The sequence below is a fragment of the Lathyrus oleraceus genome, chromosome 5 (genome assembly GCF_024323335.1).
Source record: "Lathyrus oleraceus cultivar Zhongwan6 chromosome 5, CAAS_Psat_ZW6_1.0, whole genome shotgun sequence".
Classification (NCBI taxonomy): Eukaryota; Viridiplantae; Streptophyta; class Magnoliopsida; order Fabales; family Fabaceae; genus Lathyrus; species Lathyrus oleraceus.
The window spans coordinates 83,483,581-83,506,434 of record NC_066583.1 but is presented as its reverse complement, the minus strand read 5'-3'; the positions used below and the strand labels follow the sequence as shown (position 1 = coordinate 83,506,434).

General features: G+C 37.3%; 2 protein-coding genes and 1 long non-coding RNA gene across 3 annotated transcripts; all 3 read right to left on the bottom strand.

Annotated features, from left to right (window-relative positions):
- Positions 1-810: 810 nt before the first annotated feature.
- Positions 811-1,439, bottom strand: LOC127087535 (uncharacterized). The gene is made up of 2 exons (XR_007789983.1): positions 1,298-1,439; positions 811-1,183 (listed from the first exon to the last, which is right to left on the bottom strand). It is a non-coding gene; the product is annotated as an uncharacterized LOC127087535 (long non-coding RNA).
- Positions 1,439-2,876, bottom strand: LOC127087534 (UPF0161 protein At3g09310). The gene is made up of 3 exons (XM_051028425.1): positions 2,640-2,876; positions 2,509-2,568; positions 1,439-1,850 (listed from the first exon to the last, which is right to left on the bottom strand). The coding sequence occupies exons 1-3, from the start codon at positions 2,809-2,811 to the stop codon at positions 1,798-1,800; spliced, it is 285 nt and encodes a 94-aa protein (XP_050884382.1). The 5' UTR covers positions 2,812-2,876; the 3' UTR covers positions 1,439-1,797.
- Positions 2,877-21,393: 18,517 nt separating this feature from the next.
- LOC127083973 (uncharacterized) lies at positions 21,394-22,465 on the bottom strand. The gene is made up of 5 exons (XM_051024338.1): positions 22,309-22,465; positions 22,170-22,230; positions 21,963-22,037; positions 21,696-21,806; positions 21,394-21,531 (listed from the first exon to the last, which is right to left on the bottom strand). Exons 1-5 carry the CDS (start codon positions 22,422-22,424, stop codon positions 21,403-21,405), a joined length of 492 nt encoding a protein of 163 aa, XP_050880295.1. The 5' UTR covers positions 22,425-22,465; the 3' UTR covers positions 21,394-21,402.
- Between the last annotated feature and the right edge of the window lie 389 nt (positions 22,466-22,854).

The following is a 22,854-nucleotide window of genomic DNA, read 5'->3' as shown; positions in this document are numbered from 1 at the left end:
TCCAATCATCCTTTATGTTTCTTGTAATCTTCAGGTGAATAAAGTAATTATTGGTATGTTACTAATTTCTATTAGTAGGTTTTGAGTTGAGTCTAACTCATCTTTACAAAACCAGTTTGTAAGGTGAAAGATTCCACTTTTTATGAACATTTTTCAGGCCTTATCTCTTTTCAATGTAGGAGTTATGTTTTTCCAATACACCTTTCACGCTCAGCACTATTGGATTTGACATGTTGATAATATGGTAGGTGGCTCGAATAGATAAACTCTTATACTATATTAGATATTACGCATAATTCATCCTTACAAAATCAGCTTGGAAGTTGCGGGATGTCACTTTTTATAAACTTTTTTCACATCTTATCTTATTTAAATGGGGGGACTTAGGTTTAACTAGAGTTGGAAGCAAGACGGACAACAAGTAATTAACCAGTACTAATAAGTATTCATTCTCATGTTTCTTTCAAGCACAGCCTACCAAATCTTAATTGCTAGTAGTGTGAGTAAAGAGAAATGCTAGTAATGCCCTCATTGACACTTTCTCAACACACTCAATAATTGGGTGAAAACTAAAATTTCATGTTAGCCAAGTGCAAGCCCAGTTTATTTAGTGGGGCCAATGTGGAATTTCATACAATTAAAAAGTGATAAAAACATAGTATTTATAATATTCCTATAATATGAGGCACTCTAAACCTATTATGTGTCGGCAGTATGATAGGCATAACCAATATAAGACATTCCTTAGGTAGATGATCTCCGATAATGGACTGAAAAGGGTGGTTGTTGAAGTATTACTAGCATAGGATATTAAAAGATGAAAAAATATGTTTACTGTTTCATACCGTATTTTCTTTTGCAGTACAAATATGAAATACATTTAATTTGATCATCGTCAACAATATTCTAATCTCAGCTATGGTTCTTCCTGATCTAATTTCTCTGATGTGGTAAGATCCAAGAACAAATCTTCTTTTGCATTGTTACAAAGTAACACAAGAAACCAGATGGAAAAACACCTAAGAGCCCTCAGTATTAGCACATCAAGTAACTTCAGTTTATAAAATGCTCAGTTTGCAGTGCTTACCGATTCAAAATATGCCACTAGAAATTAATCAATCGTCAAGTTCTTCCCCTTGTCTAATCTCACCAAACCATCTTGGAGGATCATATCCAGACCCACCTGAATTCGTATAAGGAATTTAATTATTACGTTCAAAACAAAAAATGTAGATACTATTCAAAACTAAAATCATAATTATGCAGTTAAGCCAATTCAAAGTTACTGGTAAATTACCAAGAGGATTGCAACGACACAGACGCCACACAGTCAAAGTTGTACCCTTCAAAACACCGTACCTCTTATATGCCTCCATGGAATACTCACTGCAAGTTGGAACGTAACGACAGCTCCTCGGCAAGATTGGCGAAATTCCCCTACATATACATGAACAAAATCAACACATAATGATGATACAATGACTCAAATTCCTAAAAGGGCCCGCTATAGTGAAGCTAACTTTTGACATCCGATTCGAACAAAACAACTTTTGTCTTTTTTCTTGTTTTACTTTTTCTTCGAGATAATCTTGGCCCAGTACCAAATGCTAACGTAGGTCTCAGACCTAATAACCTTATGAAATGTATCTGTCAAGCAAACACCCTCATCTAGCATCTGAAAGATGGTTAGACAGTTAATTGTCACATCAAAGGCTAACAGAAACGGATACTCAGTTACCCAGATGGTTTACTGTTCATTCAGGTACACACCCATTTCTCAGAACTTATAGAAACAGCTTATGAAATATGCATAAGCTGTGTTTTCAGCTTAACCAACTCCATAAGTTCTCCTGCATAACTTATATGAAAGTAGTTAAGTGTTTATTTATTTATTTTATAGAAATAGCTTATACATTAGCACTTATATAATAAATGTTAATTAAGTTGTTTATCTAAAAGAGTCTAAGCATGGATTTGGTTCTTTGGTTCTGTAGTGAAGATAATTGTTTTCGAATAAATTGATTATGTCTAAAAGTGAGTTGATGGTAATGTAATTTATATTTGGATAAATTTCTCTTAAAGAGAGTTGAACACTAAACTTCGGTGTAAACATCACATTTAGACTCAAAACTACAAATCCTAGCTTCAAGTAGAATCAATTCTAGAAAATATAATCAATTCTACTCACGAGCAACCAGACATGTCAAAATCAATTCTACACATCCAGAATCAATTCTGAGTACTCTCCAAATGTAAAACCAAACATACACTTAATTGATTGAACTAAGACACTCGAAATAGCATGAGAATAAAGTTTAGAGTTGAAATTTTGAATACTAAAATAGCATAGTACAAGTAACATTTATCTATTACTGAAAGAAAAAAAAAACATCCCATAACAGCATTAAACGAATATTTGGGATAATGAATTGGTCTTTTCCCGTAATGTTCCATAATTTACTACAAAATTGATGAAAGGAAAAAGAAAAAAAGAAAAAAAAAACTTACTTTTGTAGAATCTCAAGATGGAAAGAGCAGCTTTAACTCCCAAATTGTCGACCTCGGCATCTGATGATGAGAATGTGTACGGACAATTAGATTAGCAAGGAGGTAGAGAGCGAGAGAGATAGAGATATAACCTTGTGGATTTTGAGGGTTGGAATCTTGGTGTGTTGCGCGAAGGGAAGAGGTGGAACGTGATGAGCGTTTGTTGAAATTGAGATTGAGAGAAATGAAATTAGGGTTTGGAATTGTATTAGGTTGGAAGGTGAATTGGGAGGGAGTGGAAGTGTTGAGAATGAGAGTGGCCATGGAAAAAATCACGCGCGCTCTGTGGATTTCACTATTTTGTTCCCACACATAGCAAATCCAAAACGATGAAACTAGAAGAAAAGTAAGAACAACAACGAATGAATCAACTTTAATATCCAAAGCAGCGTAAAAGAGAGTATAGAAAACGGTAAAGAAGAATGATGAAGCCGTTGTGGGTTGTGAAGATTTCCGAGCAATCACGTTCTTTGTTCCTTTTTCACTATTTCTTGCACTTCATCGATGATGAAAAGTTTCTAAAATGTGAAATGAAAAGAAAATTTGGAACATGAGAAGTCATGGTTATATTTTAGGCGGTAATGATAAATTGTACTTAGGGATTCCTAAATTTACACCCTATTTTAATATAACGGGTTTAATATAAATTTAGTCATTTATATTGTTATAATTATACACCCTATTTTTAAATATAGGGTGTCTATTGTTATATATTAATATTAAAATTTATTATTTTTTAAAGAAAATTTAAGATTAAACAAATAAGAATAATAAAAGTTATTGTTTAAGGCACGAATATTTTATTTTTATTTTTAAATTTACACCATTTTTTTGAATATCAGGTGTAATATAGAGTTGATAATAAATAATATTTGAATTTACACCCGTTATTTAAAAATAGGGTGTCTATTGTTACGTACTAAAATTCAAAATAAGACTTTATTTACAAAACTGCCACCGCATTTGCTTTTTACACCCGTTTTTTGTAAAACGGGTGTAAATTTACAAATTATATTATTCTTTTTGTACTAGTGTCACATGCTTTGAGCTTTGTGCATTGCACATTTAACTGATTGTGTTGACTGTTGATCTCTATCTCATTTTGATTTAACTTTGAATTGTATACTGATGTTGTCTGACTGGTTTCAGGTACCTTTAGTTGCTTATAGTTCTTTAAGAACTTGCTTTGCTTTGCTTAATAGCAATTTGCATTGAGGTATAACTTCTTATCTTCATGTAGTCTGGAAAACCTGGCCTGTTACTTGGCCAGGCGACTGTCTGAAGTCCTCCTTAAGAGGCAATGCTTGTGTGTGTTTACATTTGTCCCAAGCAGGAAAAGTCCTTTGAATAAGGCAATTGGTAGAACCCAAGAGATATGCAACCTATCTCCTACTATTCTGTGTGTCACTCACCTTGCTCACACCACATGTGTTGATGCATAGTGAGTAAAAACCCAAGATCTATCGAGTCAATAATCTGTGGAGAGAGTTCCTACTTTCTGAACTCCCACACCTTCTGATATTCAAATGCTCTCCCTGGCCAGGGATAAGAGCAATGAGGCACACCCCTCATATCTTTTCATCTGCTTCACCTTAGCCCCTCAATGGCAAGGTTAAGAGCACCATTAACCCTATTCCAGTTGGCTTCAATGCCTAACCCTTTGTGTGAGCCTGATTATTTGGTTATAGTGTGTGCTGAATGACTTTAATTGATTGATTGCTTACCTCATATACACATGTCTGCTTGCATGCTTTGTGCATTTATCATCATCAATTACTCATTAGTGCATGATCATTTCATTTGTCTCTGTGACATATCTTTGTTGTTTGCCCATTGAGGACGATTGTAAGACCATCCATTGGCCATTGTTCCTATGATATGGAAGTGAGTATAAGACCATCTCATTGGCCACTCATCTTCTCTTTGCTTGATGCATTTGCATTTGTTGTATGTGAGGATGCAATTGTAAGTCCCTGCAAGTTGGCCTTTGCTTTCCTATGATCATACGTTGGATATTGGTATAAGCCCAGACAGATTGGCATCCGGTATCCAAGTTTCGTTTTGTTTTAGGAGATTGGAATAAGTCCATCTATTGGCTTCCGACATCCTTGTTTCTTTGTTTAAGAGATTGGTGTAAATCCATCTATTGGTATCCGGTATCCGCTTTTGTTTGTGAGATTGGAGTAAGGCCATTGAGTGGCATCCGGTATCATTTGTTTGCTTATTTTGCTATTGCTCATTGCCTATTCCAAAGGACACACTTGAATCATCTTCTATATGATTTCAAGAAGTGAACCTCCTAGGAAGTTTTACAATCCATCCTCATCCATTCATCCCTCTTTGTCCTAAACCTTTTCACACCTTACTTTCAAACTTGAGATAGATATTGTGCAAACATCTTCATATTTTCAAATTAAAAACCTGGACCCCAAGTCCTTGACTTTTTTTCAAACTCCATTTCATAATACTTCTTTTGAATCAATCTTAATCATACTTTGACCCTACTTTCATAATCACAATCAATTAACTTCACCCATTCATTTGTTTTGGCTTTGTCCATTGTTAATCTTTTCACACATTAGCCATAGGTTTCAATTATCATTGTGGTTGATGTAAACCTCACCTTATCCTTAGTGAGTCGACTATAAGACTTCCGTACTGAAAACAGGGTTAACCCCTCTAGTACGTCGAAGCTACCCTCGCATGGTGGATGTTGGTCTTGGTCGAGTTTTCTCCCATTGATAATGAAGAGCCTCAGTGCTATTGTTTAAAATTGAGCTCACTAACTTTTGGAAATCTTTTAGCCGAACTACGGCGTTTTGATCCTTACCTTTGATGGAAGGTACGTAGGCAACGGGTTCATCCGTTCGAACACAAAAATAATTAACTTGTACATTCTTTTCTCATCATCCCATTCATGTTTGCACAATAATATTTCAAAACAAATAACAATTTTATACAACAAGTGTGAAAAGGGCTCCCTAGGAGTACCTAGGACGTAGTGGGTGCCTAACACCTTCCCATTGCGTAATTTACCCGTTACCCAGACTCTCTGATCTTTTCATTAGTTTTCTACGCGTAAAACTTCTTAGGCTTTTGTTCGCTTTTTAGCCAGTCCTTTGGATAAATAAAAGTGCGGTGGCGACTCGAATTCTTTGTATGCTTTGCTTATGGTTTAATCAATAAATCATATAGCGACGAATACACCGCTACACACAGGTAAGGGGGTTGGTTATACAAGGGAAGGTGTTAGCACCCAAGGTGTCCTAGGTACTCCTAGGGAGCCCTTTTTGTGTGCATATGTATTTTGTACAAAGTGATGTTTACAAACAAAATAGAATGGGGGGATGAGAAAAAAATTCATTAATTATATTTTTGTGTTTGACAAGACCTTCGATCTTGTGCCTACGTACCAACATAAAAATGAGGGACCAAAACCTCGTAGTTCATGGTATAAATTTCAAAATGAGTGTGTTGGTTTTAACAAAATTTAAATTTGAAAGGGCGCCAACGCCTAAAATGATTTGAATGGGTTAGTTCTTTTTGGCTTTTTTGAAAGTTTAAGTCAAGTATAGTTAAATTTATTTACAAGTTTGATTTAACAAAATAAGTTTGAAAATGCAATGGCATAAGGCCAAAGTTTCTATCTTTTTGCAAAAGTGGTCAAAGTTTAGAACAAAAGTAGTTCACACAAAGAAGATTTTGAAAATGGAGGGAGAGATTTTGAAATTAAAGAAATTGGGAGAAGATGAAGAGACTACCATATGTACAAAATTTAAAAGTTTAAAGTTGAAAAGATCTGACCAAATGGGTAGCAATCCAATAGACAAGTATGTCAATAGAAACCCAGAATTCCCTTGGACTTTTTTATTCAAGCAACACACAAATGCACAATTATATTATCTTGAAGAGCAAAGGCATCAAATAAAGATGGCCTCATCCAAGCTTATCCACTTCATGATCTTCTTCATAAATAGCCCATGTAACATATGAATTCCACAAGTCACAGGTTCAAAATAACAGCTTCACAATGATCATGTTGCAGATGAACTAAGAGAGATCTTGAAATATGTATCAGATGAATTTGAAATTACAAGCACTTGGTTTTTCACAAATTGGCATTGGCCAAGTCCTTTAGCTTAGGAAGGTTGTCTAAATTCTAAGTCCTTTGCTCAAGATCAAACCAACAGTCCACTCAAAAGTTCTTTTTAGGATTTTTGTTATTATTATGTACATTAATGGTCAAAACCACACAAACAAGCAAAGTATACACAAACAAGATATATCACACAATATGCTCCAAGTTGACAAAGTGAAAATTACATTAACATAAACAATTAGAATGATATGTACAATGGCAAATGACATAAAGTGCTAAAAATAAATTGCATTAAAGTAAAAACTTGAAATTAAAAGTTAATGGTTAGTAAGTTAGAAGTTAGTTTTGTTTTGCTTTTGATTTCAAGACATTCTTTGGAGAACACTCAACCCACTTGCCACAAGCATGGATCCTTGAGCCAAAACATCTTCCAAAGGAAGGAAAGAAGGCCAAGTTTCCACACAATACCATGGAAGAGGGGAGACTTACAATCTCATTAACTAGAATGCTTATGCCTTTTATGTGACAAATTTAGCGCTATGTTAAGCAATCGTAATTGGACTTTGTCACAACTATTTGAGGCCGGGCAATAGACTTTTGGTGTTAATGCATGTTGGAGACATAGTATTATGAACTATGCTCATTAAACATACCACACACAAAAATATGCAAAAGGTGTGGCCTAATCTCATCCATACTCATGTTAATATTTCAATCAACTAGCATTAGGACTTTGAGATGTCATTGGCCAAATGGAAATGAATGAATGAAGAAGGGGAATTAGATGAAGGGGAAGGGGATGAATGAGATCACAAATTGGTCAAAGGAGGACTTTTACCAAATTAATATCATTCATTCATTTTGGGAGATGGAATGTACATTCCATCAATCTCCTAAATCCAATGATATTAACTTGACAAAGTCAAATCAACTTTGACCAAGGCCCAACAACAAACAATCAAACTCAATTAAGTCAATACAAATGGTCAACACAATTAAGATGACATTCATTCAATTAAAAATAATAAAATAATGCATTAAATTCAAATATGTTTTATCCAAATCCTAAAATCTTATCAAAACACCAAACAAATGGCCATGAGATATATCATAGGTCAAACAAGGTCAAAGGACCTTGGAGAATTTTTTTTCATAATTTATGGACATTTGAAAAATATTTTTAAACAATTAAAAACAAATGCAAAATCAGTTAATTCATGAAAAATATTATTAATGATCCAAAAAAATATTTTAATTCAGAATATGAAAGAGAAAAATATTTGGAAATTTTTGGTGAAAGTCCCATATTTTTTGGATCAATATTGAATTTCATATGAATTATTGAAGAAAATACAATTAAAACAAAAATCAGAAAATTCTAAAATACGTGGACCATCAGATCTCCCTCATTAATTGAGGTGGCAGATCTGATGATCCAAAACGCGCATTCCACATGTGTCTTAGTCAACCGCGTGGCATAGATGGTAATTCAAAGCAACACTCAGGATTAGAACATGGATGATGGATCCTATGGTTCAAAAGTGAAACACCTCATCGCCGGAGCCAGAGCTCCGGTTATCTTCCCCGATGAGCTCCACCGGACTAGTCAAGATAAACCATCACCAAAATACAAAATTAGGGACATGATCTTAAAGAAAAAACATCACTGAGTTCGAATCTGACCTCCAATTCCTCCAATTCCAAATATATTAAGAGATATGTGGAATTGAAAAATGAGGTACATGATCTGAGTTGCTTCGATTTAGCCTCAAAGCAACTCAATCTTCTTGCCTACATTGGTAGGACTTCAGACAACCAAAGAATTAATGGAATTGAGCAATAAATTGAGAGAATCGAAGAGTTAAAAATTTCTGCAAATTACCTTTAATAGAGGTCTGAATACGATGGATCTTGATCTGAGTTGTGCTTGACTTCACTTCAATTGCTTGTAGGAGAGGAATGGAAAGGTTTAGAAGCAATAGACTCCTGGAGAATTGAATTCCAAAATAGTGGAGATTCAAGCTCAAATTCAAATGAATTTATCAGGGTTATCCTATGAGAGTGAAGGGTTTTCAATGGAGATTCAGAGTTGGCGCAATGTGTGTGTCAATTCTGAGCAAATGCAGTTGTATTTATAGGGGAATCCATGTGATATTTGCACACTCTTTCCACTTTCCAAAATTGGCAAAATGATGATGGAATGATGCATGGGGGCGCATAGGCCCATGGAATGATAGCTGAAAGTCCAAATTTGAAGTTCAGATGCTTTGAAGATGGATTGGATTGCAAGGCACATGTGCATTATTGTTTGAAGTTGGATCCATGCCAAATTATATCAGCTAGTTAAAGCCATTCGCAGCCTATGCATCTCTCATCCAAAATGCATGAATTTCAGCTCTTTGGAAAGGTGAGATCAAGAGGAAAAAGTTTGATATTGAACACTTTTTCATTTGGAGCTTGGAACTTGGAGAATTTTGAGGTGGAAGTTTGGAAAAATTTAACATATCAAAAAATTTCTAAGTGTCAAGCCATATGTCTCAATATTCCACCTTGCTTAACTTTTTATGGGAGCTTCAAATGAGAAAAGTGTATTCATCAAAGTTGCAGATATCTCAAAGACATTCAAAATGGTCACGAATTTCATGTTATTTGGATTTAAACTGATAGAGTTATGCATTTTTGAAGTTTGGAAAAATCACTTGATCAATGGTATAGGTCAAAAGTGACCTATAATGTAGCCTCATATCACATGCTCAAAAAAGTTGAATTAGCTCCCACTCCAAACATCAAAGTTGAAGTAGACACATTGAATTTGATTGTGCAACTTGGGAATCTTCCATATCATGAAAATTGAGCAAGTTATGGCCTTAGGAAGTTGATTTTCAAATTAGGGTTTAGACAAAATGACCTATAATGGTTCAACAAAGAAAATGATTTTCCAAGAAAAAATAGCTCTAGGTCGCAAAATGAAAGTTGTTTGTAATGTCATTTAGAGTAAGTTTTCTCTTGGAATCATTTTCATATGGTGAAAATTGTAGGAGATAGGGTCTAGGGAGACCCAGTTTTGATCAGATGAATTCATCTGACCAACCACCATCAACCAACTTGCTAATTTCCAATTATCTTGACTTTCTTGGCTCATGGTATATCATATATACATAAGATGATGAATTTTGAAGTGTACCTTTGAGAAATTTGATCAATTGGTGAGATAGCTTATTGGAGAAGTTACTTAAGATACCCAGTCAAACTAGGGTTTCCAAGGCAAATCACCTTCAAACTCTTGAAGAAAACTTGATCAATATAACATGTAGAGATCATTGGGACTCATATAAGATGTTCATAATCATTATTAAATCAATTCTTGGTTGTGCTCTTTGTTCACGAGGGTCTCAAACCCTAGATGTGATCAATGAATCAATGAGATCATGCCCTACCTACAAAAGAGTTAGACAAATACAAAGACATATTTTTGGTATTTTGGTTAGTGAAATGATAAAATACAAGTATGATATAATCACAAAGTGCTTGGTGATCTCTCCTAAAACAAACCCAATGGAAAGGGGTAAGGAGGATGCCAAGGTATGATCCCAATGCTAATGCTTTTGATGAAATTGCATGAGGGATCTTAGGGTCAAAATTGGGGTCTTACAAGAGGCTCATTGGATGAAGAAAGGAGGATTGTTTGGGTTGACTTCTGAGTTCCTCATCAAGGAAGCTATTGCCTTTGCTCAAGCCGGTAGTGTGGATGCTTTTGAAGCTATCTTTGTGTTGCGCATCTATGGTTTGGCTTTGTTCCCTAACATTGACGATTTTGTTCATGTTAACGCCATTAGAATTTTATTAATTGGGAATCATGTGCCTACTTTATTAGGCGATATGTACTTCTATCTTTGTGGAACGATTGTGTGCTGTGTTCCACTTCTGTACAAGTGGTTTATTTTGCACTTGCCTCAGACGCCTGCTTTTATGGAGAACAAACAATGTCTACAGTTGTCTCACAGACTTATGTCTCTCAGTAATGATGATATAGTTTGGTATGATCCTTCATTGAGTAGTGTGGATATTATTGATTGTTGTGGTGAATTCTCTAATGTGCCTCTCATTGGTACACAAGGAGGAATCAACTTCAACCCTGCTTTGGCTCGTCGTCAACTTGGGTTCCCCTTAAGAGGAAAACCTAATAACACTTTGTTAGAAGGTCTTTTCTATCAAGAGGGTAAAGATCCCCAACATTTGAAGCAGAAGATTGTGCATGCTTGGCATAATGTGCATAGGAAAGGAAAATCAGAGCTTGGTCCGCGCAATTGTGTAGCTTTGGAAGCTTACACTCTCTGGGTAAAGAAGAGAGCTTTGGAGTTCAAGATGAATTATGCTTACGAAAGAACTATGTCTATGGTTGTGGCTGAGCCATTAACTCTCCCTAACCAAGATGTAGAGGAGTGAAAGACGCGCTCGCCCAAATGAAGCAAGAGAAGGATATGTAGGAAGAGCGTTTCCATGCTTTGAGCAGAAAGCATGAGGAGTTGCAACTTGAGTCTAAGGACAAAGATGCACTTATTGAGCTTCTTGAAGACCGAGTAATGAAGAGACAGAGAGAACCAGAGGTTTCATCTTCCTCTAGTATGCCTCAACCTCCCGTTGCTTGGAAGAGGATTATTGACTAGCTTGTCCTCGAGAAGACTCAGATGAAGGCTTCTTTTGAGACCGAGATCCGACGCATTCGAAGGAAGTACGCGCCTGCAACCATATCTTCTAATATTGTTATTAGGGATCCTGAGGATGACTAGTCTCCTTTTCTCTTGTATTTTGTATTTTGGTTTCTGAAATTATACTCAGTGTAATCCTTCCAATTATATAAATAAATGAGATTTGATGGTCATATCAAATTGTTGCAATTATTGTTGAATATATATATATATATATATATATATATATATATAATATATTATATATATATATATATATATATATTAATATATATATATATATATATTATATATATATTATATATATATATATTTTGGGAAATAATATAGTAAGTTCCTTGAAAATAAAAACAATCAAGCATTGCATTTCATGCATCATTTGCATAAGAAGGTTTCTCTTTCGCCAGATGTCTTATTGGTATTTCTGCTGTGCTTCAGCCAGGCTGACTCATCGATACAATACCCGCGCCAATCACTCCAAGATTATGGAGCATCTAGAACAAGAGAATAGAGACTTGAAGGATGAGATCACTCGTCTGACTTCCATGATGGAGTCAATACTAGCCGCTCGGAGCCAGTCTTCTCCAACGCCTTCAACTTCTCCTCCTCCTCAGAGGACCGTTATTTTCGAGGTTGCTACCTCTACCATTTCTGCAACTGCTGCTCACTTTGCACCCAACATGCCTGCCGGATTCCCGTGGGGAATGCCGCCTAATTTTTTTCCTGAAGGTTTTGTGTCTACATTTGCTTCTATGCCGGCATCTAGCCCGGTCATGTCTGTGCCACCGCCAGTCGTGCATACTCTACCCCGTGTGGAAGACACCATCTATCATTTTGAGCCGTCTGAGGGCCCTGATGTGTATGAGAAGATGGACGAGATGAAGGACTAATTCTTTGAGCTGCGTAAGGAGTTGAAAAGTACAAGGGGTAAGGATCTATTTGGAAAGAGTGTTGCAGAGCTTTGTTTGGTTCCAAATGTTAAGATCCCAGTGAAGTTCAAAGTGCTTGACTTTGAAAAGTACAAGGGGAATACCTATCCACTCAGTCATCTTGTGATGTATGCCAGAAAAATGTCTACTCAAACCAATAATGATCAGTTGTTGATCCATTATTTCCAAGACAGTTTGACAGGTGCCGCTCTGAGGTGGTACATGGGATTGGATAATGCGAGCATCCGCATGTTCAATGATTTGGGCGAAGCATTCGTGAAACAGTACAAATATAATGTTGATATGGCTCCAGATAGGAACCAGTTGAGGTCGTTGTCTTGGAAGGAAAAGGAGACGTTTAAGGAGTATGCTCAAAGATGGAGGAAGCTTACTGCTCAGATTACACCTCCTTTGGAAGAGAAGGAGATGACTAAATTTTTTCTCAAGACCCTGAGCTCATTTTATTATGAGCGGATGATTGCCAGTGCCCCCTGTGATTTTACCGAAATGGTAAACATGGGGATGAGGCTAGAAGAAGGTGTCTGAGAGGGACAGTTATCTAAGGAGGAAGCGTCATCTAGTAAAAGATATGGTAATAATTTCAGTAAGAAGAAGGAAAGTGAAGCCAATGCAGTGACCGTTGGGAGGAAAATGAGGCCTCATGTAAGAAGAAATCAACCACCTCGCCAACACCATCATCAAGTATCATCTATGAACCCCGTATTTTCAACCAATCAGTCAACACCAATTCAACAACAACAACGTCAACAACAACCGCCACCGCAACGAACAAACACCTACAACAACAACAATACCAACAATCATCTTCAACAACAATCAAATTTTAAGAGGAAGAAGGTCTCTTTTGATCCACTCCTATGACGTACGCAAAATTATATCCATCTTTGATTCTCAAGAACCTGTTGCAACCAAGAAACCCTCCGCAGATTCCTGAACCGACTCCATGGTGGTACAAACGGGAACTCCGATGTGCCTTTCATCAAGGAGCTTCTGGTCATGACATCGAGAACTGTGACCCCTTAAAATATGAAGTCCAGAAGATGGTTAAGAGTGGAATGGTGTCCTTTGAGGACCGTGCGCCAAACGTCAAAGCTAACCCACTACCTGCCCATGGAAATTCATCTGTTAATATGGTGGACAACTGTCCTAGAGAGTTCAAGGTATTTGATGTACGCTTCATTAGAAGATCCTTAGTGAGGATGCACAAGGATATTTTCTAGGTTAGCGATTCTGAGCATGATCATAATGGTTACGCTATTTGGAGTGTCAATCCCAGAGGTTGTATGGTTGTGAAAAGAGACATCCAAAGGTTGATGGATGAAGGATTGATGCAGATTGTTCTATCCCGTCATGTAGATGAAGATGTCAACGTTATAGTCCTGGTTTTTAAAACTCCTGAGAGAGTGGTGATTCAGTATGATAGCAGCAGTAGTAAGAACGTCAGCAACAGATCGGTATCGTCGTTGGTTATACAGTTAGCAGGCTCTATCCTGTATGCATCCGATAAGGTTGTCCCATATCAGTATAATGCTACCATGCTAGAGAATGGTAAAGAGGTTCTTTTGCCTATGACCAGTTCCGTTGTAAGTATAGATGAAGTTACTAAGGTGACCCGTAACGGTCGTGTCTTTGATTCGTTGTTCCCAAAGAATGTGGAAGATTTGTTTGCTAGCAAGGAGGTTGGTATACCAGTGGTAGAGTCTGTTGAATCCAGCGGCTTAAAGCCTAACAATGATGATGAGGTGCTTCGTTTGATAAAGAAGAGTGAGTTCAATATGGTGGAGCAGTTGCTCCAAACTCCCTCCAAGATTTCAGTACTATCTCTGTTAATGAGTTCAGAAGCGCACAGAGAAGCACAATTGAAACATGATGTCATGGTGGATCAATTTGACTATATTGTAGCTAACATCACTTCCTACAACAATCTCAGTTTATGTGATGAAGAACTCCCTGAGGAGGGTAGAAATCATAATTTGGCTCTGCACATCTCAATGAACTGCAAAGATGACGCCCTGTCGAATGTATTGGTAGACACCAGGTCTTCATTAAATGTACTTCTGAAGTCAACTTTGTCTAGATTGTCATACCAAGGATCTCCTATGTGATATAGCGGCGTGATCGTCAAGGCATTTGACGGTTCTCGCAAAACTGTGATCGGTGAAGTGGACCTTCCAGTGAAGATAGGTCTGAGTGATTTCCAAATTACTTTCCAAGTAATGGATATCCACCCATCCTATAGCTACTTGTTGGGAAGGCCATGGATTCATGAGGCACGAGCCATTACTTCAACGTTGCATCAGAAGCTAAAATTTGTTAAAAGTGGAAAGCTTGTCATTGTTGGAGGGGAGAAGGCGTTGTTGGTCAACCACCTGTCGTATTTCTCTTATGTAGAAGCTTAGGATGAGGTTGGAACTCCGTTCCAATCCTTATCTATTGCTGAAGAAAAGAAAGTTGGGGCACCCATGTCCTCATTCAAAGATGCAAAGAAGATTGTTGAGGATGGTCAATCGGATCAGTGGGGACAGATGGTAGAGGTCTCCGACAACAAGAGCAGAGTCGGTTTGGGTTTCCAACAAGGTTCATCTGTGGTTAGATCTGAAGATGTGCAACCCAGTTTCCGTAGCGGAGGGTTTATTCATGGTAATGAACAACACTTAGTTGTTGTGCTAGAGGAGGAGGAAGATGAAGACTGCACCAATTTTGTGACGCATGGAAAAGCTTGCAACAATTGGACTGCTGTTGATATTCCTGTTATTATGCATCGATCTAAGTAATTGCTTTTATTTGTTTTTTGAAAATCCTTCTCCTATGCCTAAGGGAGAAGTGAACATTGTTTGGGCATTTTCAAACTTGGTCATCAATAAAATATAATTCTATTCATCCACATTTATGATGTTTTATTTTTACTTTTTGCTTTATTCTGAAAATGGTAATCACAAAAAACATAAATAAATAATATAATTGTCCATCTGCATAATATGTGGTCACAATTCACTTCTCTAAAATCAAAATATCAAATCATTATGCAGGTTGGTTTCTAACCCCATTGAATACAATGATCCTTCTCCTTCTCCAAATTTTGAATGCCCTGTGTTTGAGGCTTAGGAGGAAAGTGATGAAGAAGTAAGTGATGAATTGTCTCGTCTTCTTGAGCACGAGGAAAAATCCATTCAGCCATTCGAAGAGCAGATTGAGTTAGTCAACTTGGGTTCCGAGGATGATGTGAAGGAAGTCAAGATTGGGTCTCGACTGTGTCCAGAAGTTAAGAAGGGGTTGATTGATCTTCTCCGAGAATATTCAGATGTGTTTGCTTGGTCCTATCAAGACATGCCTTTGTGAGCCGCTTGTTTCTCGAACACGGCACTACAACGAGGGCATAACATAACTTCCAATATTTTTCTTTGGCATCTATGCATGAAATCCATCAGAGTCTCCTCTTCTTTTGGGAAGGCCACTTTATTGTACTCTTCTTCTCGACACTCGTTGTCAGCTTCCATGGACGTTTCTTGGGAGATTTCGACCATGTTGACCGCCATGTCGACATCTTGAGTGATATCTAAATTTTGGAATTTAAGTTGAAGGCCCTCAGTAGCCTTATCAATTCGTTTGAAACTATAAGTAGTTTCTTTAGTTACTATCATCAAGTTGGAATCCTCAGTGACTCCGGTGTCGAAACCATCAGTGGTTCCGCTGGTAAAGCTTTCAGCGGCTTCCTGAACAAAGTTTTTAAGGAATTCCTGGTCAAGGTGCTTAGAGACCCTAACCATGATAGCTTTGTTGAAGAAGCCTTCAGTAACTTCGACCATATTGACTTCATCTGGCTCCGTGTAGTGAGAATTGGCCACTTGTAGTGGATCGGAGTCAATCTTCATTTGGATTCTGGTTTGTCCCCGCATTTGAGTCTTCCTTCCTGGATAGAATTATAAAGAAGATCCCTGAAAAGAAAACATTGAGACGTTTTATGACCCCAAAGATTATGGTACTTACAAAACTCTCGTTTCTTTCTTTATTCCAAAGGAGGCATTTTAGCACCAGGAGGCACTATCATTTGGCCATCCTTAACTAACAAATCGAAGATTTCGTCACATTTTGTAACTTTGAATGTGTAAGTTTTCTTAGGAAATTTATCATTCTTTTCTGGTTCGATAGGGTTTTTTCCATTCGACGGGGCAAAGACCTTACAAGAGTAAGGTGGCCTTTGTTTCAACTCAACAAGGTCGATCTCATTTTCGTCAAAGTCTAAAGGCTCATTATTGGATCCTTCATCATCATTATTGAATTCGATGTATGCTACTCTTTTACTCTTATTTGCTCTAGCCTTTTCCTCCTTCAAGCGTTCTAACTGTCGAACCCTATCAGCCAGTTGGACCATATCTCTTAAATATTGGGTGTCTAACTTTTTCCTGATAGAATAGTCAAGACCCCCAGCGACCATTTTGACTAACTCATGCTTCGGTACCTGTGTAAAACATATGGCTTTGAGCAATCGAAATTTATTTAGATAATCATCATTGGCTCAGTAAATTTTCGTTTAATATTGTCCAATTCCTTTAGACTTATCTGCGTTTGCCCCATGTAAAATGGCTCATGGAACATTATTTCTAACCGATTTCAAGTGTGGATCGAATTTTGTGGCAAGGTTGTGAACCACGTGAAGGCCTTCTTCGTGGGAAAACTTGGAAAGTACTTTATCCTAAGGTTTTCGTTGTTCGAAATGTCTCTTGCCTCTGTTATATACCTAGCCACATGTTCGACAGTGGATTCAGTGGTATCCCCAGAAAACTTAGTAAATTTGGGAATTTTCATTCTAGGGGGTGTATTTTCCTATAGGATACATTCCGACAAAGGTGATGTATAATTTGGCCTTCGAAGGCCAAAATTCACCCTATTTCCTGCCATAATCCTTTTGACCATAACTGCTAGATTGTTATCTACTTCCATATCATCATGTCGAATTTGTTGTATGACATATCAACATTTTGGTTTCTATTTACCATTACTATCCTTGGCTCTCTCTCCCTGGGGATTTGTGGTTCAGCCCTAGGAGGTTCGACTCCTACTCCCTAATTTACTATCTCTGGTGGCAGTTGGTTTTATGGAATTTGGTTAAGAGTAGGGTCTTCTTCGAAGGTTACCCCTTTGTTTTCCCTTATCCCATCCCTTGGAGGGTGTTGATGGGGCTGTGGCACACTCAAGAAGTCATCCCAAGCTTATCACATTCTTTGATGGTTCCTTCAAGAACCCTTTTTAGTGCTTTAAATAATTGTTTTAGTTTCTGATATGAGTTCAAAGATTCAGAAAGGCATGATTCAAGGTCAAAGCGAGAAAGATAAAAAAATACCTCTTCAGGATCAAATTCTTCATCTGATGTGTTTCCAGAGGTGGTAGCCATGAATGCAACGTTTGCCTGTTCTTTGGAGTCTGATTCAGAGGAATCAGATCCACTGCCGTCCCAGGTGGCCATCAGTCCCTTCTTGGTTTTGAAGGAGCTTTTCTTGAAACTTTCTCTTCTGGAGCTTTCTTTCTTCAGCTTTGGGCATTCGTTTATGTAATGACCTGTTTCCTTACATTCATAACATGTTACCTCTTTGTTTGATTTGCCTCTAGAAGTTGATTCTGAGCGGCCTCCCTTGGGTCTTGGTCTTCTGAAGTTATTATTCCTTTTTCTCCAGAGTTCTTTTACTCTTCTGGTCAAAAGGGATAACTCTTCTTCATCGTCAGAGTCCTCCTTTTCAGAGTCGTCATTGTCTTCCTCTTCAACTTGGAAGGCTTTGTTCCTTTCTGGTTTGCGTCTTTCAGATCTGGACTTTAGTGCTACAGATTTGATCTTCTTTTGAGGCTCATCTTCCTCAAGTTCTATCTTGTGACTTCTAAGTGAACTGATGAGTTCTTCAAGGCTGATATTGTTCAGATCCTTTGACAATTTTAATGATGTGACCATGGGTCTCCACTTCTTTGGCAAGCTTTTGACTATCTTTTTAACATGACCTGCAATTGTGTAGCCTTTGTCCAGAACCTTGAGTCCTACAATTAAAGTTTGAAATCTAGAAAACATTACCTCTATAGCTTCATCATCATCCATCTTGAAGGTTTCGTACTTATGAATTAGAGCCAGAGCCTTTGTCTCTTTGACTTGAGAATTTCCTCTGTGAGTCATCCTCAGGGAGTCAAGTATTTCTTTAGTTGTTTCCGTGTTGGTGATCTTTTCATATTCATTGTAGGAAATGGCATTCAGCAGTATTGTTCTGGCTTTGTGATGGTTTTTGAAATCGCGCTTCTAATCATCAGTCATCTTGCTTCTGGCAATGGCAATGCCAGAGTCAGATACAGGAGGTATGTAGCCAATAGTAACTATGTCCCGCAGATCAACATCATAGCCCAGAAAGAAACTTTCAATTCTATCTTTCTAGTAATCAAATTTTTCTCCATCAAAGATTGGAGGTTTAGCATTGTAACTATCTCTTTCATTGGTGTTGGCCATAATGTTTTTCTCATGCTGGATCTCTCTACACTGTTAAGTGTTTGATGCCAATTGAAGGTAGAGAAAAACAAGAAAGGGGGTTTGAATTGTTTTTAGAGAATAATTTTTTTTAGAAGTAATACACACGCAGAGACAAAAGAAATCAACACAGAATTTTATACTGGTTCACTTGAAATTCAAAGTTACTCCAGTCCACCCGACCAAGGTGATTTCGCCTTCAAAAAGGACTTAATCCACTAATCTTGAAAGATTACACAAACAATCGTCTAAGATAATAGAGATCCCTTAGCCCTCTCAAGTTTACTGACTTCACAAGTCACTTGAGGAAATTTCTTAGCAATATAGTATGATTACAGTAATGAATAGTACTTCTAACATAAGCAGAAATTACACAAGGTAAGAGTAAGAAATATTCCCACATTAGAGCAGCAGCTCGTGAGAGAATGACTAATGAATAGTGGAAGTATTGTATTCTCTTGTGTTTCAGGTGTTTTCTTTGGGTAGCGTTTCATCCTTTATATATGAGTATTGAGCAGACCGTTTGAGTGATGTTAATGTCAGATCTTGGGAAATGATGGATGATTAATGTCATTAATCTTTGTGTTCTTTCCAAAGCAATATTTGGAGCGCCATAAAATCCTTCCTAAAAAAGCTTCTTTCCATAAGAGAATTTCTTCGAGGTTAAGTTTTCTGAATTAGAGGATCCTAATGTTAGAGCCTTTATTAAGCGATTGCGACTTCAGAAGATGCTTGTTGCTGACTGTCTTCAAAGTTTCTCTTTCTTTAATTTCATCAGAGTGTACGTCTTCAGATTCTAGAGTCATTATTTCACTTCAAAGTGTCTGACTTCTTTAGTTTAGCTTGCGTTTGCGTTTGATCAGAGTCAGAGCTTTTATTTGTGTATCTTTCAAGTGGTATCTCAGAGCTTGATTATGTATCTGATGAATGTCTATCTGACTGTTTTGATTAGAGTCCTGCATACTTAGAAATATTTCGTTAGGGTACCATTTTTGTTTCATCCTTTGTTATCATCAAAATCTTATAGATACATTGTAGAACTAAATTTGTTCTTACAACCTTTTCTTTAGTTCTTTTAGATCGACTTCGCCTTCATCAAAACTACTAACATCAATGTTGGCCTCTTAATCATTCTCATCCATTTCGACATATGCTACCCTCTCATTTCTATTATTCTTACTCGCCCTAGCCTTTTTGGCCTTAAGGCATTCTACCTGTCGAACCATGTCCGCCAATTGGGCCATATCTCTTAAATGATGGGTATCTAGTTTCTTCCTGATGGAATAATCCAAACCACCAGTGGCCATTTTGACCAACTCATGCTCACGCACTTGTGTAAAACACCTTGCCTTTAGCAAACAGAACCTATTCAGATAATCATTTATTGGCTCTGTAAAGTTGCACTTAATGCTAGCCAATTCTTTTAGAATAATCTTCGACTTCCCCATATAAAATTGTTCATGGAACAATCTCTCCAAACAGGTCCAATCATGGATGGAGTTGGCTGGGAGCATAGTGAACCAAGTAAAAGAATTCTTGGTAAGTGAACTAGGGAAATATCTTATCCTCAGGTTTTCATTGTTGGCAATGTCCCCAGCCTCAGTCAGATACCTTGCTATATGTTCGACAGTGGACTCGCTGGTGCCGCCAGAAAGTTTTATAAATTTTGGGACCTCTCATCCCATGGGCAGTTCAGTCTGTAGGACATATTCAGATAATGAGGAGGTATAGTTTGGCATGAGAAGGCCTACATTCACTCCATTTCGTGCATTATTCTTTCGACTATGGTTGCCAAATTATTCCCTCCTGCTAAATTTTCTTGTCGAACTCGGTGAACCACTTCATCATCATCTTGGTCATCATTGACCAACATAACCCTAGGTCACTCGACTTCCCTAGGCAATGGTTGTTCGACCATTCTAGCACTACGCCAAATAAGGGAAAAGAGGGCGCTTTTTTTGGCCTATAACAGCGCTTTAAAGCGTCCTCTAATTTGGCGCTGGCATAGGTAAAGACAGCGCTTTTTTTCCTGGTGAAAGCGCTCTCTAAAGTGGCTCTTTAAGCCCTTTAAGGGCCACTTTAGAGGGCGCTTTTTAAAGAAAGCGCCCTCTAAAGTGGAAACTTTTAAGGGTTTAGAGGGCGCTTTTACTGGAAAGCGCCCTCTAAAGTGGAAACTTTTAAGGGTTTAGAGGGCGCTTTTACTGGAAAGTGCCCTCTAAAGTGGAAATTTAAAGGGTTTAGAGGGCGCTTATTTTGGAAAGCGCCCTCTAAAGTGGGTGGTTATTTAAATTTTTTTTTTAAAAAGCGCTATATTTTTTATTTATTTTAGACAACCTGTATATTGAAGCAGTACACCTAAAACTGTATAATTTGAAGCCTTTTTCACACATTGCATTCAACAAGCCTTATATACAACAATCCATACATATACAACAATCCACTGATATATAATCGTTTAACTTCTAAAGATTCTAAATATACAACCAATTCATACAAGTAATAATTTCAATAAATGCATACAAATCCTATAACTTCATCCATCACGTGGATCTCTCTGCCTTGATCTACTGGCTTGTTTATCTACACTTAGTATATTCCTCAAAACTTTTTCACTTGAACTTGCTTGCCCTGCCTTGATCCAGATTTAAGCATTGCCTCTAAAAGAGCAACGTCTCTCGCACCCTCGACAAAAGAGAGGCGGTGCTCGGGTACAAACTGACTACCCTTCTGCAAAATAGAAATAAATTAGACTAGAGAATTCATACTAGCATGGACATTTAATTGAGGATAAGAAAGGAATGTAATGAACAAAAATATATGCTACAAGTTTGACACAAAACTACAAAATTAGAAGGTGGAATTGTGGAAGCATTTTGCAGGAATCTTAATACCTTGAGGGTGTTTTCAGAAACATCATTAAAAAAAGCTTTTAATTCTTCAGTTACTCCACTGAATGGGAAAAATGAGCTTTTGCATTGTCCATTAGCATCATATAATGAAACCTATATAGCATCATAACGTCAGAAAACAATAAAGATAACTGAAAGTGATTTGAATAAATTAATTGCAACTTTAGTGGATATTGAAGGAGAAGTTCAGATCTACCTAAGCTATTACTTTTGAAAACCTATAGTGTAACTTATAACTATAGTATATACCAGGTATCCGTGTTGTCCTTGGAATCCTCGCTCAATTTGAAGGGTTCCATTCGTGCCAACAACTCGCCACAAGATCTATAATGTGTTTAATGCCATGATTAAAGACTTGAATGAAAAATGCATGAATAATGAACATATCTACTGTTTGGGATGTGTAGCACGCGTGCACGTGTGTGTTTGTAAGATGAGGGATCATTTACCACATGCCTTGGGGGATCTGGAGGAGACAACCATTACAAATACTCCTGAGCATCCATTCTCCAAATGACTGATGAAAAACATTCCAAAAATAATTCACATTTCTGTCGAGTATTTGTAAAGTCATTTCTGGAAAATAGAGGCTTACAAGACAGATGATAAATTATCTGGTGGTGGTAAGATCAAATCCACATGCGATGTCATAGCTGAAACTGAAACTACCTCACACCCAACAAGCTGTCGAGAATAAAAGGAGACGGCCATTAAATTATTATAAGATTCAGATGTTAGAAAGTCCCATTTGATTTAGGTTTCAGAGTGATTAAGTGATTCTTAAAACAAATACTGAATGTGTAACTTAATTTCAAAGCACATACAGTAAAACTGCGTCTCCAAGAACTTTAAAAGTATGGGTTTGAACTGTTCATTGATCCTTCTACAATAACTTGGACACTCATCATTTTGCCAATGTCAGCAATTAGCTTCTTGCCCTGCCAAACAAACTACGTAAATGGACAGGCAGATTCATAGGTTAAAATGTCAAAACAGAAACAAAAATACCTCAATTAAGGCGGGTTCAAAACGATAATTTTCAGCCACAGACCAAATTATTTGGCCAGGAGCATCAGCAGAAATCGATTTGTACGTAGATAATGCAGTTTCCAGCTCATTTATACCTGCAGTATCAGATTAA

Excerpts from the sequence above, each read along its gene's own strand:
- LOC127083973 (XM_051024338.1), bottom strand. The coding sequence starts at position 22,424 with ATGGCCGTCTCCTTTTATTCTCGACAGCTTGTTGGGTGTGAGGTAGTT. Across the intron at positions 22,038-22,169 it reads TCTCCTCCAGATCCCCCAAG|ATCTTGTGGCGAGTTGTTGG; the intron begins GCATGTGGTAAA and ends AACACATTATAG. Across the intron at positions 21,532-21,695 it reads TTTCTGAAAACACCCTCAAG|AAGGGTAGTCAGTTTGTACC; the intron begins GTATTAAGATTC and ends TCTATTTTGCAG.
- LOC127087534 (XM_051028425.1), bottom strand. The coding sequence starts at position 2,811 with ATGGCCACTCTCATTCTCAACACTTCCACTCCCTCCCAATTCACCTTC. Across the intron at positions 2,569-2,639 it reads CAACCCTCAAAATCCACAAG|ATGCCGAGGTCGACAATTTG; the intron begins GTTATATCTCTA and ends TCTCATCATCAG. Across the intron at positions 1,851-2,508 it reads CATCTTGAGATTCTACAAAA|GAGAACTTATGGAGTTGGTT; the intron begins GTAAGTTTTTTT and ends TAAGTTATGCAG.